Source organism: Micromys minutus (genome assembly GCF_963924665.1).
Source record: "Micromys minutus genome assembly, chromosome: 1".
Lineage (NCBI taxonomy): Eukaryota > Metazoa > Chordata > Mammalia > Rodentia > Muridae > Micromys > Micromys minutus.
This window is the reverse complement of record NC_137969.1, coordinates 218,034,271-218,046,800: the sequence shown is the minus strand read 5'-3', so window position 1 is coordinate 218,046,800 and position 12,530 is coordinate 218,034,271. Positions and strand designations below refer to the sequence as shown.

At 32.1% G+C, this 12,530-nt stretch overlaps 1 protein-coding gene across 1 annotated transcript in view; it reads left to right on the top strand.

Annotated features, from left to right (window-relative positions):
- The window catches only part of LOC308416554 (protein SIX6OS1), a gene marked incomplete at its 3' end in the record, with an annotated part of 34,582 nt that extends 25,083 nt beyond the window's left edge, over positions 1–9,499 (top strand). The window contains exons 15-17 of the mRNA XM_080911591.1: positions 1,090–1,228; positions 5,314–5,371; positions 9,303–9,499. Of these exons, the coding sequence (XP_080767717.1) occupies positions 1,090–1,228; positions 5,314–5,371; positions 9,303–9,499 (394 nt within the window). The remainder of the gene's footprint in view (positions 1–1,089; positions 1,229–5,313; positions 5,372–9,302) is intronic.
- Between the last annotated feature and the right edge of the window lie 3,031 nt (positions 9,500–12,530).

Below are 12,530 nucleotides of genomic sequence, written 5' to 3'. Positions count from 1 at the left end.
GAATGAATCTTGTTCATTCTCTAGATGATAACATTATGATCTGTAAAGGTATATTATTCATTTATGATTATAGGGATAACTGTGGCAGTATTGTCTGGCTGACATATTAGTATATAGCTAAACATGATTGTTTGTGGGTTGCTTGGGCAAGGGAATAAATCTGTCTCACTCATTCTCAGTGCACACTCTGACCTAAGCTACAGTCCATCCATAGAAAACAAAAGCAAAACCACTTTGTAGAGAGAGCCCTGTGTACAAGCAACTGTTGGGCATTTTATGCTATGATCTTTTTATATTAATATTGACTTTATGAATTATTGCTACACTATTATTTTTATCTTATAGATTACAAAATGGGATCATGGGTCATAAACAGACAGTATTAAAGTTAAATTTTTGTTTGTTTGTTTGTTTTTTTCCAAAGCAGGGGTTTTTTTGTGTGGCCATGGTTGCCTTGGAACTCACTCAGCTGCCCTTGAACTCAGAGATCCACTTGCCTCTGCCTCCCAAGTGCTTGGAACAAAGGTATTTACCACCACTGCCTGGCCTAAAGTTGAGATTTTAAATTATATTACTCTGGCTTTATATTTTATACTGTCTTGCCTACTTATTCCAGATCATTTATAGTTTGTCTTAACACTCTGTAATGTCTGACTTCTCATTAAAACATTTCTTCTGACTAGTCTGCGAGGTCTTGACGACAGTGTCATAGTTGGGAGTTGTGATTTTCAGTGTGAATTGCTACATCCGAATTTCAGTGTTACTTGCTATTCTTTTAAGCAAATCTCTTAATATTGCTAAACTTCAAAAGCATTTGCTCTAAATGAAAATGATATTAACAGTGCTTTGTTTAGATGGATTGTGGAGAGAAATGAATTACACTTCTGTAAGTACCTAGAATAGTGCCTGACAACATATTCTTAGTTGGTATTTGCAATTATTGTCCCCAAATTTGTTTTTATATTCTTCACTCAAATGTCCTTTTTTCATAAATTTGTCACCTTAAAAACTTACCTTTTACACCATTGCTTTTGGTTGTTAAGTAATATATTTATAACATTTTGACGATTTTTAAATCTTTCTTTACAGAACTAAAAATGCAGCATCTGAAGGACAGAAACAAAAGGATTCTCCTGGATTTTCATTTCTTATGAATTTTACCTCTAGATCACCTGGACTAAATTTATTTGATTCTTCTGTATCTGATTCAGAAATCTCATCAGATAAGGTAAAGTGAGAATCAAAGTTTTATTTCTAAAAATTGTACATTGGAGCTTTAGGCAATTTTAGTTGTTTAGTACCAAATTTTCTTGGGACGTACTATTTACAGGGGCAACTTTGAAAAAAGAAGTCTATGGATGTAACTTGGCAGTACAGTGCTTGACTAGTGTCCTTGAGGCATGGTTCCCACCTCCAATGTGAAAAAAGTTGATAATACAGCAAAGTTCCCTATGATGTTCTCACTTTAACTTCAGATAGCCAAGATTCATGTTTTTATTAAAAGAAAAGAAAATCTTGAGAGCAGAGAGATGATTCCGCAGCTAGGAATAACTTGCTGCCTTTTAGAGGACCTGAGTTCAGTTTCTAGCACCTAGGTCAGATGATTCTTCAGTTCCAGGGTATCCAACAGCATTCTAGCCTCCAACCTCCAAGAGCATCTATACTCACACACACACAAATTCAAATAAATAAAAATCATAAGAGTCAATCTTAGCTGGGATATGGTGCACATAGTGGTAGGGTGCTTGCCCACCATTCATGAGGTCCTGAGCTGGATTTCCAGCACCCAAATCAAATCAAATCAAAGTTTTTAAAAAAAGATCTAAGACCAAAACCCTTAAGGTAGGAATGATCTAAATTGTTGTTAAAGATAGATTAAAATAGGTTTGGTTATATGAATGTGTTACATGTTTTCAATATAAAAATAAACTACATTCATAATGTTATCAATATTAGTATTTTCAGCTATTTGTATGTACATGGTAATACTTTCATTAGTTAATTTTAAAAGTTCTGAGGAATTTCCACTGATGTTTCTAGTCTTCAGGTATGCAAATAATCATAAATTTTTTACTTCCCATGCAAAATAGAAATAATAACAGTGGCTGTCATAGAGATTATAAATATTAAATGAATTTATACACATAAAGCATTTCAGAAAAATCACTTACTAATACTGTATAGTAGAATGTAAGTGTTTTCTTGTTATTTTTCATTTAAATATCTATATCTAAGAATTTTATGTGGCTTAAGTTTTTGTTATATTACATTGGAAAAATTATGAATTTATTGATAGAAGATATGGTGTTTTACATTTTATAGTATTTAATATGTTTAGATTTTGTTGTTATTTATACACTTATTTTATAAGCAAGTAATTTCTAAAAGGAATATGCTAGACTTGAAAAATAGACCAAAAGAATTCAATTTTCTTTTACAATAGTAATATGAACTTAAATATGTATAATTTTGGCAGGAAGCACATACATTTTGAATAAAAAAACTATAAAATCACTAAAAATTATTAAAACATAAATAGTAAATACATCAAGTATTTACATAGGAAAGAAATATTAGGAAGATAGATTTCTTTTCAATGCAATTTGTAAACATAATCTAATTTTAATCTAATTGAAAGCCTGGAAAATTAGATGGGCAGTGGTGGCACAAACTTTTAATCCCAGCACATGGGAGGCAGAGACAGGCTGATCTTTGAGTTTAAGGCCAGCCTGGTCTACAGTGTGAGTTCCAGGACAGCCAAGGCTACACAAAGAAACTCTGTCTCAAAACCAAACAAACACGAATCCTGGAAGATTGTTTATTTTTAATTCTTCTTTCATTCTGTTTTGTTATAGTGAGTTGGGGAAGGAGACTAACCTATTAATACATTTCCTAGGGCAAAAAATGATTATTCAAGAAAAAGCTCAAAATTATTTAACCAGAAGAAGATAATAAACAAGTATTTAACCAGGAGAAGATACTAAAGAAGAAATTAAATAAGAAAGCATAAAAGAAAAACATAAATGGCATAAATTATAAACTTCTTAATGAATTAATATTAATGAGTTAAATACTCCATTAAAAGGCAGAGATTGTTTAATTAGATAAAAAAGAAAGACCCAAATATAAGCTAACACATATTTCATTAAAGCTGATGATAGGTTGAAAGTTAAAGACGTAAAATTATATTTAATGAAAAATTTTAAGCCTAAGAAGGACACAGTGGCTATATTATTACTTGGGAGTACCCTTCATGATAAAGACATTGTTAGAAATTAAAGATAATCTATAAAAATTAGAAGTTCAACTCATAAGAAAGATATGACACTCACAAATATGGTTTATGTCTAGCAATACCTTTAAAATGTGCAACTTTGTGCTATATATTGAGCTTAGTAGTGGAATGTTTGCCTAGTGTTCACAGTGCCTTGGGTTCAATTTCAAGTAATAAAACTAATGAGTTAACTTATTAAATTTGCAATAAAGGATAAATAGAGACTCAGCTATGGAGGTTTTAAACTCCCTTTTTCAACAGTTGGTAAAACTAAACAGCACAAGAAACATACCCTGTAAGATCTGAATGATACAGTCAATCTCTTTGGTCAAATTGACCATATCTTTGTAACTTTGACTATCCTGAAATTTGTATAGACCAGTTCAGGCTGGCCTTGAACTCAGATATCTGCCTACCTCTGCTTCCCACGTGCTGGAATGAAAGGCATGCACCACTACTACACAATTCATTAATGAATCTTCTTTTAAAGATTTATTTATTATATATAAATATACTGTACCTGTCTTTAGACACACCAGAAGAGGGGTATCAGATCTCATTACAGATGGTTGTGATTCACCATGAGGTTGCTGGGATTTGAACTCAGGACCTCTGGAAGAACAGACAGTGCTCTTAACCACTGAGCCATCTCTCCAGCCCTCATTAATGAATCTTAATGAATACAAAAGCATTAGAATCAGAATGTATTCTCTGACAACAATCCAATCCAATTCAAAGTTAATAAAATATCTAGAAAAATCCTAAACATTTAGGCTGTGAGTCAAGGGACTAGTCATGAAAGAAATCAGAAAAAAATTTGAAATTAGTTATTATGAAAATTTAGCTTATCAAAATTGAAGAATGGTAACAGCCAGAGCAAAGTTGGTAGTTAAATAATTTAGTTAATGAAATAAATAATTAATATAAAAGAATGCTCTAAAATTAATGACCTTTACTTCTTTATGAAAAGAACAACAAAGCAATTCCAAAGTGAATGAAGAAATAATAGGTTAGAAATCAATGAACTGGAAAAACAACAAAGAAAATGAACAAAGCCAAAGTTGAATCTTAAAAAATAATTGACAAGATGACAAAGCCTAGCTAGATGAGCTAACTCTACTGTAAATTAAGAAAACATAATATTAAAATTTTAAATATTATAAAGTAGATTGGTGAAAGAAACTTATTACACATTAAGACAGTGTATAGGGTGGGTGAAATGACTCAACCCAAGTCTGGGACCCACATGGTGGATGAAGAGAACAACCCAACAAGTTCTTCTCTGATCTCCACATGCACACCATGCACATTTGCACCTGCACATACACTCATACTAATAACTAATTTCAGCAAACAGTATCAACTAAAGTGTACTCAAAATGATATGAGAAAGGTATAAGGATTGGTTAAATAATCAGTGATGTAGGCTAAAAAGCCTCAAAATAAAAGAATTTAGAATGTAATAAATTTGGGACTATTAATAGTAAGAATCAATTAGGAACTTCCACATTTTATCAATAAAACCTAACAGATAAATTAAAAATATTAACCATAAAATGTTCAGAAGAAATGTAAATGGAATATTCTATAAGTGCAGATATTTTATATATTGTTATAATCAAGTTAGTAGGCTTTATTTATTTATTTATTTATTTATTCATTCATTCATTCATTCATTCATTTATTGCAGTGCTGGAAATTCAACCCTAGGCCTCAGGAGTACTATAGACAAATACCCTGCCACTGAGTCACACCCCAGATCAGTCCTTGGTTTAATATAAGTAAATGATAAGTTTACTCATCTAATGTTGGAGATTGAAGCAAGAACCTTATGTATGCTAAACAAGGATTCTACCACTGAGTTACATCCTGAGCCCATAGAGAAAATTTTTAAGTCTTTTAATACGCTATGTAGAAAGTTTCTGTTATATCTACCCTAATATTATATGCTAAAAGTATAGGCTCTAGTGTCAAAAATAATGCTATATAAACTGTTCTTTTGATTTCACAAGTAATAGTTAATGGAAATTATTTTCCAGTTTAATGAACATTACTCTGAAATAAATCTAAATCCTCCTTCATCACAACAAGGAATTGGTAAGTGTTTTGAAGTTTTCTACATGTAAAACATGTTAACTTTCCTCTGCGGGATGAAAAGTAGGTTGGTCTGTTTGTTTGAAAAGTAGGTTGGTTTATTTCTAATTGCTTTTTTGGGGCACTCGGTTTATTTGTTTAAGAACATTTGCTTGTAGACCCTGTAAACTCAGTAGACAGAACTGCAGTCTCATCACCCAAGAAACAGTGGTAATTGCTCTCTGTTCTCGTCTCCCTTCCTACTGCCCTCTTCTTCTTTCAGCACTTGACCATCTTTCACAACTCTGCCAACATTTGTTTTCTTCAATATTACTGACTTCTCAATTATCAAACGTATGGGTATCTTACATTTGTCATCATATTTAGTCCTTTTTAATAATTTAACATTAATTATTCTCATTCTTTTTGAAATTGTTTTATCTTGGTGAATACTTTTTTATTGGGTAGTCTTTTATTCTTTGACTGTTTGATTCAGTCAATATTTGTATATGTGTATGTATTTCATTTGTTGCCAGGTCCTGATTTTGTCTTTGGTGACAGAACATTGGCAAGAATTCAGAATCCTTATAGGGCTTGTATTTCATTGGGAGAGACAGAAGATAGACAAATAAATGTATATGATGTTAATTATGTATATGATATTAATGCACTAAATAGTTTGTGGACTTAAAGAGGTAGTAAGATTCATATTATGAATTTAATATATTTACCTTGTAAAAAGATGAGGAGTAAGAAATAACAGCATGTTCAGTTTCTTTTGTCTTATTGAGAAGCTGTTAGTTACTCAAATAATATCTCTTTTGCTACCTCATCCACATGGAGTATGTCATGCTGTATGGACAAGACACATGGAGCCTGTACGTTACCTTGACACACAAAAGCTACACTATCAGTTTCCTATCAGTCATTTATTCCATTTTAGTCATGCCTACATGCCAATTGATAGCTTCTCTAATTCAGGTGTATTCTTACACAGCACAATTGGCAGGGATAATATTCAATATTTACCCCAATCCTATGTTTTCTAAAATAATAGTATTATGAGAAGTGAAATTCTAAGTCATTCTTCCACGTTGGTCTGACTCAGCCCTGGCTTGAGTTAACCTTAAATACTCAGAAGGAAAATAAACCAGAATAGAAGACTAGAAAATACTTGGTTTAGGAAAATGGTTGCTGTGTTAAAGGGGCATTAAGGAACACATCAATGAAAGACATTTGAACAGAGGCATGGGGAGATGGATGTAGTAGCTACTAGAAAAGGTTTTCTAGGCAAAGAATGAAAAGGTCTTTTCAAAGAATGGTAACATGCATGGTATGTTCAGTTGAAAGCAGGCAGATTGTATAGATTTAAATGGAGAGCAAGAAGAATAGTGCAGAAAAAGTAAGTCAGAATTGTGAGAAGGAACAATTCATGTTTGACCCTTTGACCATTAAAATATTTGGATTTTTTTTCTAAATAAAATAGGAAGCCACTGGAAAGTTTTGGGCAAATGACTGAAATAATCTGACAGTTTTTTTTAAGATTCTGTGGATTGCTATGGAGAACATGCTGTATAAAAAACTAGGATAAATGTAGAAAGATGATTGGCATGCTATTAAAATGATTTAAGTAGAAACTGATAGCTGTGAAACCTTTTCTAAACTCTATGCTTGAATTTCTGATTAGATAGTGATAAGCGCTTTATATATATCTTTTGACATTAAAAACCCAGTATATCTCCTTTTGATATCTCTGATTATTCTTATATCTCCATTATTCTGCTTGTCAAGATTCAGAGTGTCAGCAATAAATTTTAACTTCTCTCTGTTGTTATAATTAAATTCAACTAGGCGTCAAGCTTTATCAGTTTTTAGAAATACTTATTTTTCTATTTTTAGTGATACTGTATTTCCAACTCATAACCATGGGATATTGTAATGATGACCTCATTGATGGTTTGTCTTCTTGGCTTGCCTATAAGTCACAACATCACCTTCTTTAAGCATTATGCTGACTATCATCTGCCATTGTCAAACACTTAAGTTGCTTTCATTGACTGTCACTTACTATCTTTTTACTTTTCTAAATCAACATCAATATAAGCAATTTAAAGGAAGATTACCTGTCTTTGGTCAGACTGAAGAGATCAGCATATCTCAAGCATTTTTTCTTTACCTGCTTGTTTCTTGCAACCCCCAAATTTCATCTTTATCTTTGAAGAGTAACATCTCATCCATAAAACTTTTATTTCCACTTTCTACCTTCCATTCCCAAAAAAATCTCTCTACTTTTCTGAATTTTTTTAAAAAAAATAATGTTTATATTTTACATAATATTATTAAGTGTTTAGAATATATAAGAAACATCCTCTGGATCTTTTAAGATAAGGACTAGCTTTATCTTTACATTGGAATTTCTTAGAGCACTTAAAATACTGTTTTATACAGCAATATACTTTTGTTTATTGAGTGATTAGGAATTTTATGAATAATTCACAGAAACTCTTAAAAAGAAAATAAAACTCGTTTATGCGATTCAAGGTCTTATTTCAGAATCTATGTATTTTTATCTGTTTAAGTCTTATGGTTAGAAAATGAAGTTGGTAAAGAAAAAAATTTTAAAAAGAGTGGGAGAACTCAAACATCTGTAATTAGTGCAGCCGTCTGACTGTTGGCTCACTGAGCTCTGTTTACAGTGAAATAGTGGGTGTTTAAATTTTATAAATTTCCAAGTGGGACAAAGAAAATTTTCTGTTTAAGGCACTAATTACCTAGCTCTGTATATGGGAAAATATTTATGCTTTATGCCACTTGTTTCAGATAAGCCATTTTATTGCTGTAGATTTTAAATTGTTGAGTAGTAGTTGATTTTAGAGAGATAGTGAAAGTATTTTTACTTTCAGTTTTAAATAATGAATGAAAACTGGTATATTTTTTTCTTATTCAAATTTGCTTGGGGTTGACAAGCAAATCTATGAGTGAAGTTGATTGATAAATTTTCTTTCAAAACTGTGGAAAACTCTTCTCACATATTTGTCAAAGATTTTGAACACTGCTATAACCATATTTTGTAATTTTGCAATAAATAATAGCTGGATAAATTTGACCTTTGTAGCATTTTCCTCTTTGTATCCATTGCTGTGGTAATAGGTAAAAGACATTTTCTCTCTGTTGGATAGTATATCGTTCCCCTGTTGGTTTTTATTACTTCTAGATGCTTCTTTTTATCCATTCTGTACATGTTTTCCGAAGTAACCTTATAGAGCACTTTAAGTCATGTTATATCTGTACATGACAATTCTTTTTGTTTATGTTACACACACACACACATACACACACACACACACACACACACACTGTGGCTGTCTTCAGACACACAATCAGATTTCCTTATATAGATGGTTGTGAGCCACCATATGGTTGCTGGGAATTGAATTCCGGACCTCTGGATGAGCAGTCAGTGCTCTTAACTGCTGAGCCATCTCTCCAGCCTGTGACAATTCTTAATGGTTTCCTCCTATTTAAGTCTATATTCTATAGTGAGACATTCAGTAGCTTTTGCAAGCTCATTTTCATGAACTCTTGCTTAATATTAAAAAATGTTATTTTTCACCAAACCTAATAACTTGAATGGATTTATGTTACCCTACTGTTTGCTATACAGATCTGTCTCTGGACATGCGTGCTCTCCTCTTCTTTATTTAAGATGTCTTACCCTAGTTTCTGTTCTGTACACTTGAGTTCAAATTACTTATAAGTGTGGTTTATAAGCTGGAATTTACCTTTCCATGGTACCAAGGACAATGCCTCATGTGTATGAAGAATACATTTAAATGCCTACTAAGTAGATAGGTGATTTAATGTAAGTGTATCTATTGTGTGCAGTACACTGTAATCTAGTAGGTTGTTTTATATAACATGAATACAATAATATTTTTATATTTATATTCTTTAGGAAACTTATTTGGGAAATCAGAAGGAGAAGATGCCTTCACATTTTCTTTTTCATCAGACTCTTCTCACACATTTGGAGCTGGAAAAGATGACTTTAGTTTTCCATTTTCTTTTGAACAGGATCAAAACACAGTGTCTTCCTCTTCCTCAAAAGAATTTTCATCCTCACAAAATAAAACACAATTTATGTTTTTTTGAATTATTATTTTTGAACTATTTAATGCTATTTAATTATTTGAACTATTTGATAACTGTAAAACATTGAATTATTATCACTGAATGCAAGATACACTTTTGTCAATTAAAATAGTAATTGTTACTACAGCCGAATTATTTGAAGTTATTTAAATATTGAATATTTCTACTTGTGACACTAGCTAATCATTACTTATTTTGATTTTTGACTTTGTAGGCCCTGTCAGACAATCCTTTTTGTTTTAGAGATGTCAATACTTCTTCAATAAATTTTTAAAATAATATTAGGTCCATGTCCCCTGGAACTTGAGTTTTAGTCCAGTAGCACTCGCCTTTGAACTATCAGAAGACCTTTTGATGATAGCTGTGCAGAGTTCACACTTTAGCCGTTAAACATTTTGAAATCGCTGGGTTTTAGTTATGCTTTTCTTTTGGCAGGATGCAGAATGGTATTCTGATTATAATTTTAAAACTTCATGTAAATGACAGTAAAAATTTATGTTATTTTTTAAAATACAACAGTAAAATTCCAATTTTGTCCATTATGTTAGGATGTCTTTAAGAAAGTGAAAAGTGAAAGAAAGACAAATATTTGAAGATTATATTGTTATATCACTGATTGCCTGGTTAAACCGTTTTTGGGAGAATCAAATTTTTTTGTTTTCCATTTTCAACAAGAAACATTTAATTTTAACATTTTTTATATTTTGTTTCACATTTGTATTTCATGTTTCTTATTTATATTCTATATTTGTCAATTATATAGCTTAAATTAAGATATTTAAAATTTGATGGAATTACATATATATTGCTTAATTTATGTGCTTTTCAAATTAAGTTATCAAGTAATTAAAGGAGTATAACTGCATATTTTGATGTATAATTACTGACAGATTTTTATTTTTTTACATTTTTAAAGTAATTTTTTTGCAGTCCAGATTTTATTACATCCTCTGACTGTTTCACATTCCATACCCTCCTTTCCCCCTCACCAGACCTCTAAACTCCCCGGGGCCTCCAGTATCATCTTTGACTGAAGCCAGACCCAGTAGTCCTCTGCTGTATATGTGTTAAGGGGCTCACATCAGCTGGTGCCTGCTGCCTATTGGTAGCTCAGTGTCTGAGAGATCTTGGGCTTCAGGTTAGTTGAGCATGCTGATCCTCCTACAGAGTTGTCCCCCTCCTCAGCTTCTTCCAGCTTTTCTCTAATTCAAACACAGGGTCAGCAGCTTCTGTTCATTGGTTGGGTGTTCATATCTGCATTTGACTTTTTCAGTTGTCCTTTGTGCCTTTTAGAGAGCAGTTATGATAGGCCCCTTTTTGTGAGCACACCATAGCCTTAGTAATAATGACTTAACAGGTTTTTAAGCCATCATCTTTTTTTCCCTACATCTGGTCAAACTGCAGAGAAAATCTGACTGGTTTCTCCTTGCTGCCAATAGGAAGTTCAAAACTTATAGATCCCTCACACCTAATCATTATTTAAAACTCAAATGCTTTCTAAAGACATTCTCAGGACATTTTAAGCATGGACTTTTCTCCCTAGAAATGTGTCTTATATGAGGAGAAAATTGTTTCTTACTAGATCATGGTACATGTATGTGGAATCATCATTTTCAACATAACAAGACAGAATTTGAATGAAGGTCTGTCACAGTTTAGTGAATTAAACCTTTTCAAAGACTTCAGGGTACTGTTCTAATGAGTGATAGAACTTAAGACCATTTTAGGCTGGATATTTTAAGTATTTAAATATTTATTTATTTGTATGAACGTTTTCTGGGCATATATGTCACTATGTCCATGTCTGGTGCCTGCATAAGTCAGAAGAGGGTGCCAGATTTTCTGGGACAGGAGTTGCAGATACTTGTGAGGGGACATGTAGGTGCTGCAAATCAAATCCAGGTCCTCTGGAAGAGCAGCCAGTGCTGTTAACCTCTGCCCTCTGTCCAGTCTCAGGATTTACATTTTTAAAAATCTAAACCTTCAATAGCTGACTAAAGGATGGAGAGAATTCTAGTTTAAAATTTAGAGTTTTACAGTTATATGATATTCTTTGAATAAAGATAAGAATAAATGAAAACATACCTTTGTAAAGAATATATTTAAAAAGTTTTACAAATTTACAAGATACCGTGTTTTGTGTGTCTCTATGTGTGAATATGATCTAAGCACACTATATCCATGCATGAGGATGTCATAGAACTCATCTGTATAATACATATATACTTTAAAACTCTGGGGCTTTTGGTATTGTGTCAGATACCTTTTATATGGCATGCCATAGATTTGATATGATAAAGATATTGTATCTGTGTGAGAAAAAAAAGATTTGGAATTAAGAGTTGTTTTAAGAGACTCAAAGTCGGGCAGTGGTGGTACTACATGTCTTTAATCCCAGCACTTAGGAAGCAGAGACAGACATACCTCTGTGAGTTCAAGGTCAACCTGGTCTACAGACTGAGTTCCAGAACAGCCAGGACTGCACAAAGAAATCTTGTCTTGGAAAACAAAACAAAAGATTCAGAATTTGTTTTTATTTTAATAATATGTAAACCACTTGTATGGTTTATTATATATCAATAAGTAAAGGAAAACAAATGGTGTTTTAAAAATATCTAATTCATGTGCACATGTCATTTTGAGAATGTATGAATAGTCCAGTCTCATACTCAGGAACATATAACATAATTGAGAAGACAAAACTCAAGAACTAACAAAATAATACTACAATAAAATAGTTATATTTTTCATATACTATACTGATGTGTTGTAGAAAAGACACCGGTTTCTTTTTTTAAAAAAATTAAGGTAGGGGTGGAGAGATGGCTCAGTGGTTAAGAGTACTGACTCCTCTTCCAGAGGTCCTGAGTTCAAATTCCAGCAACTGTGGCTCACAACCATCTGTAATGAGATTTGATGTCCTCTTCTGGTGTGTCTGAAGACAGCTACAGTATATTTATATATAATAAATAAATAACTTTTAAAATTTAAGGTATGAACTGAGAAGCCTAAGGAATGATTCTTTGAAGAA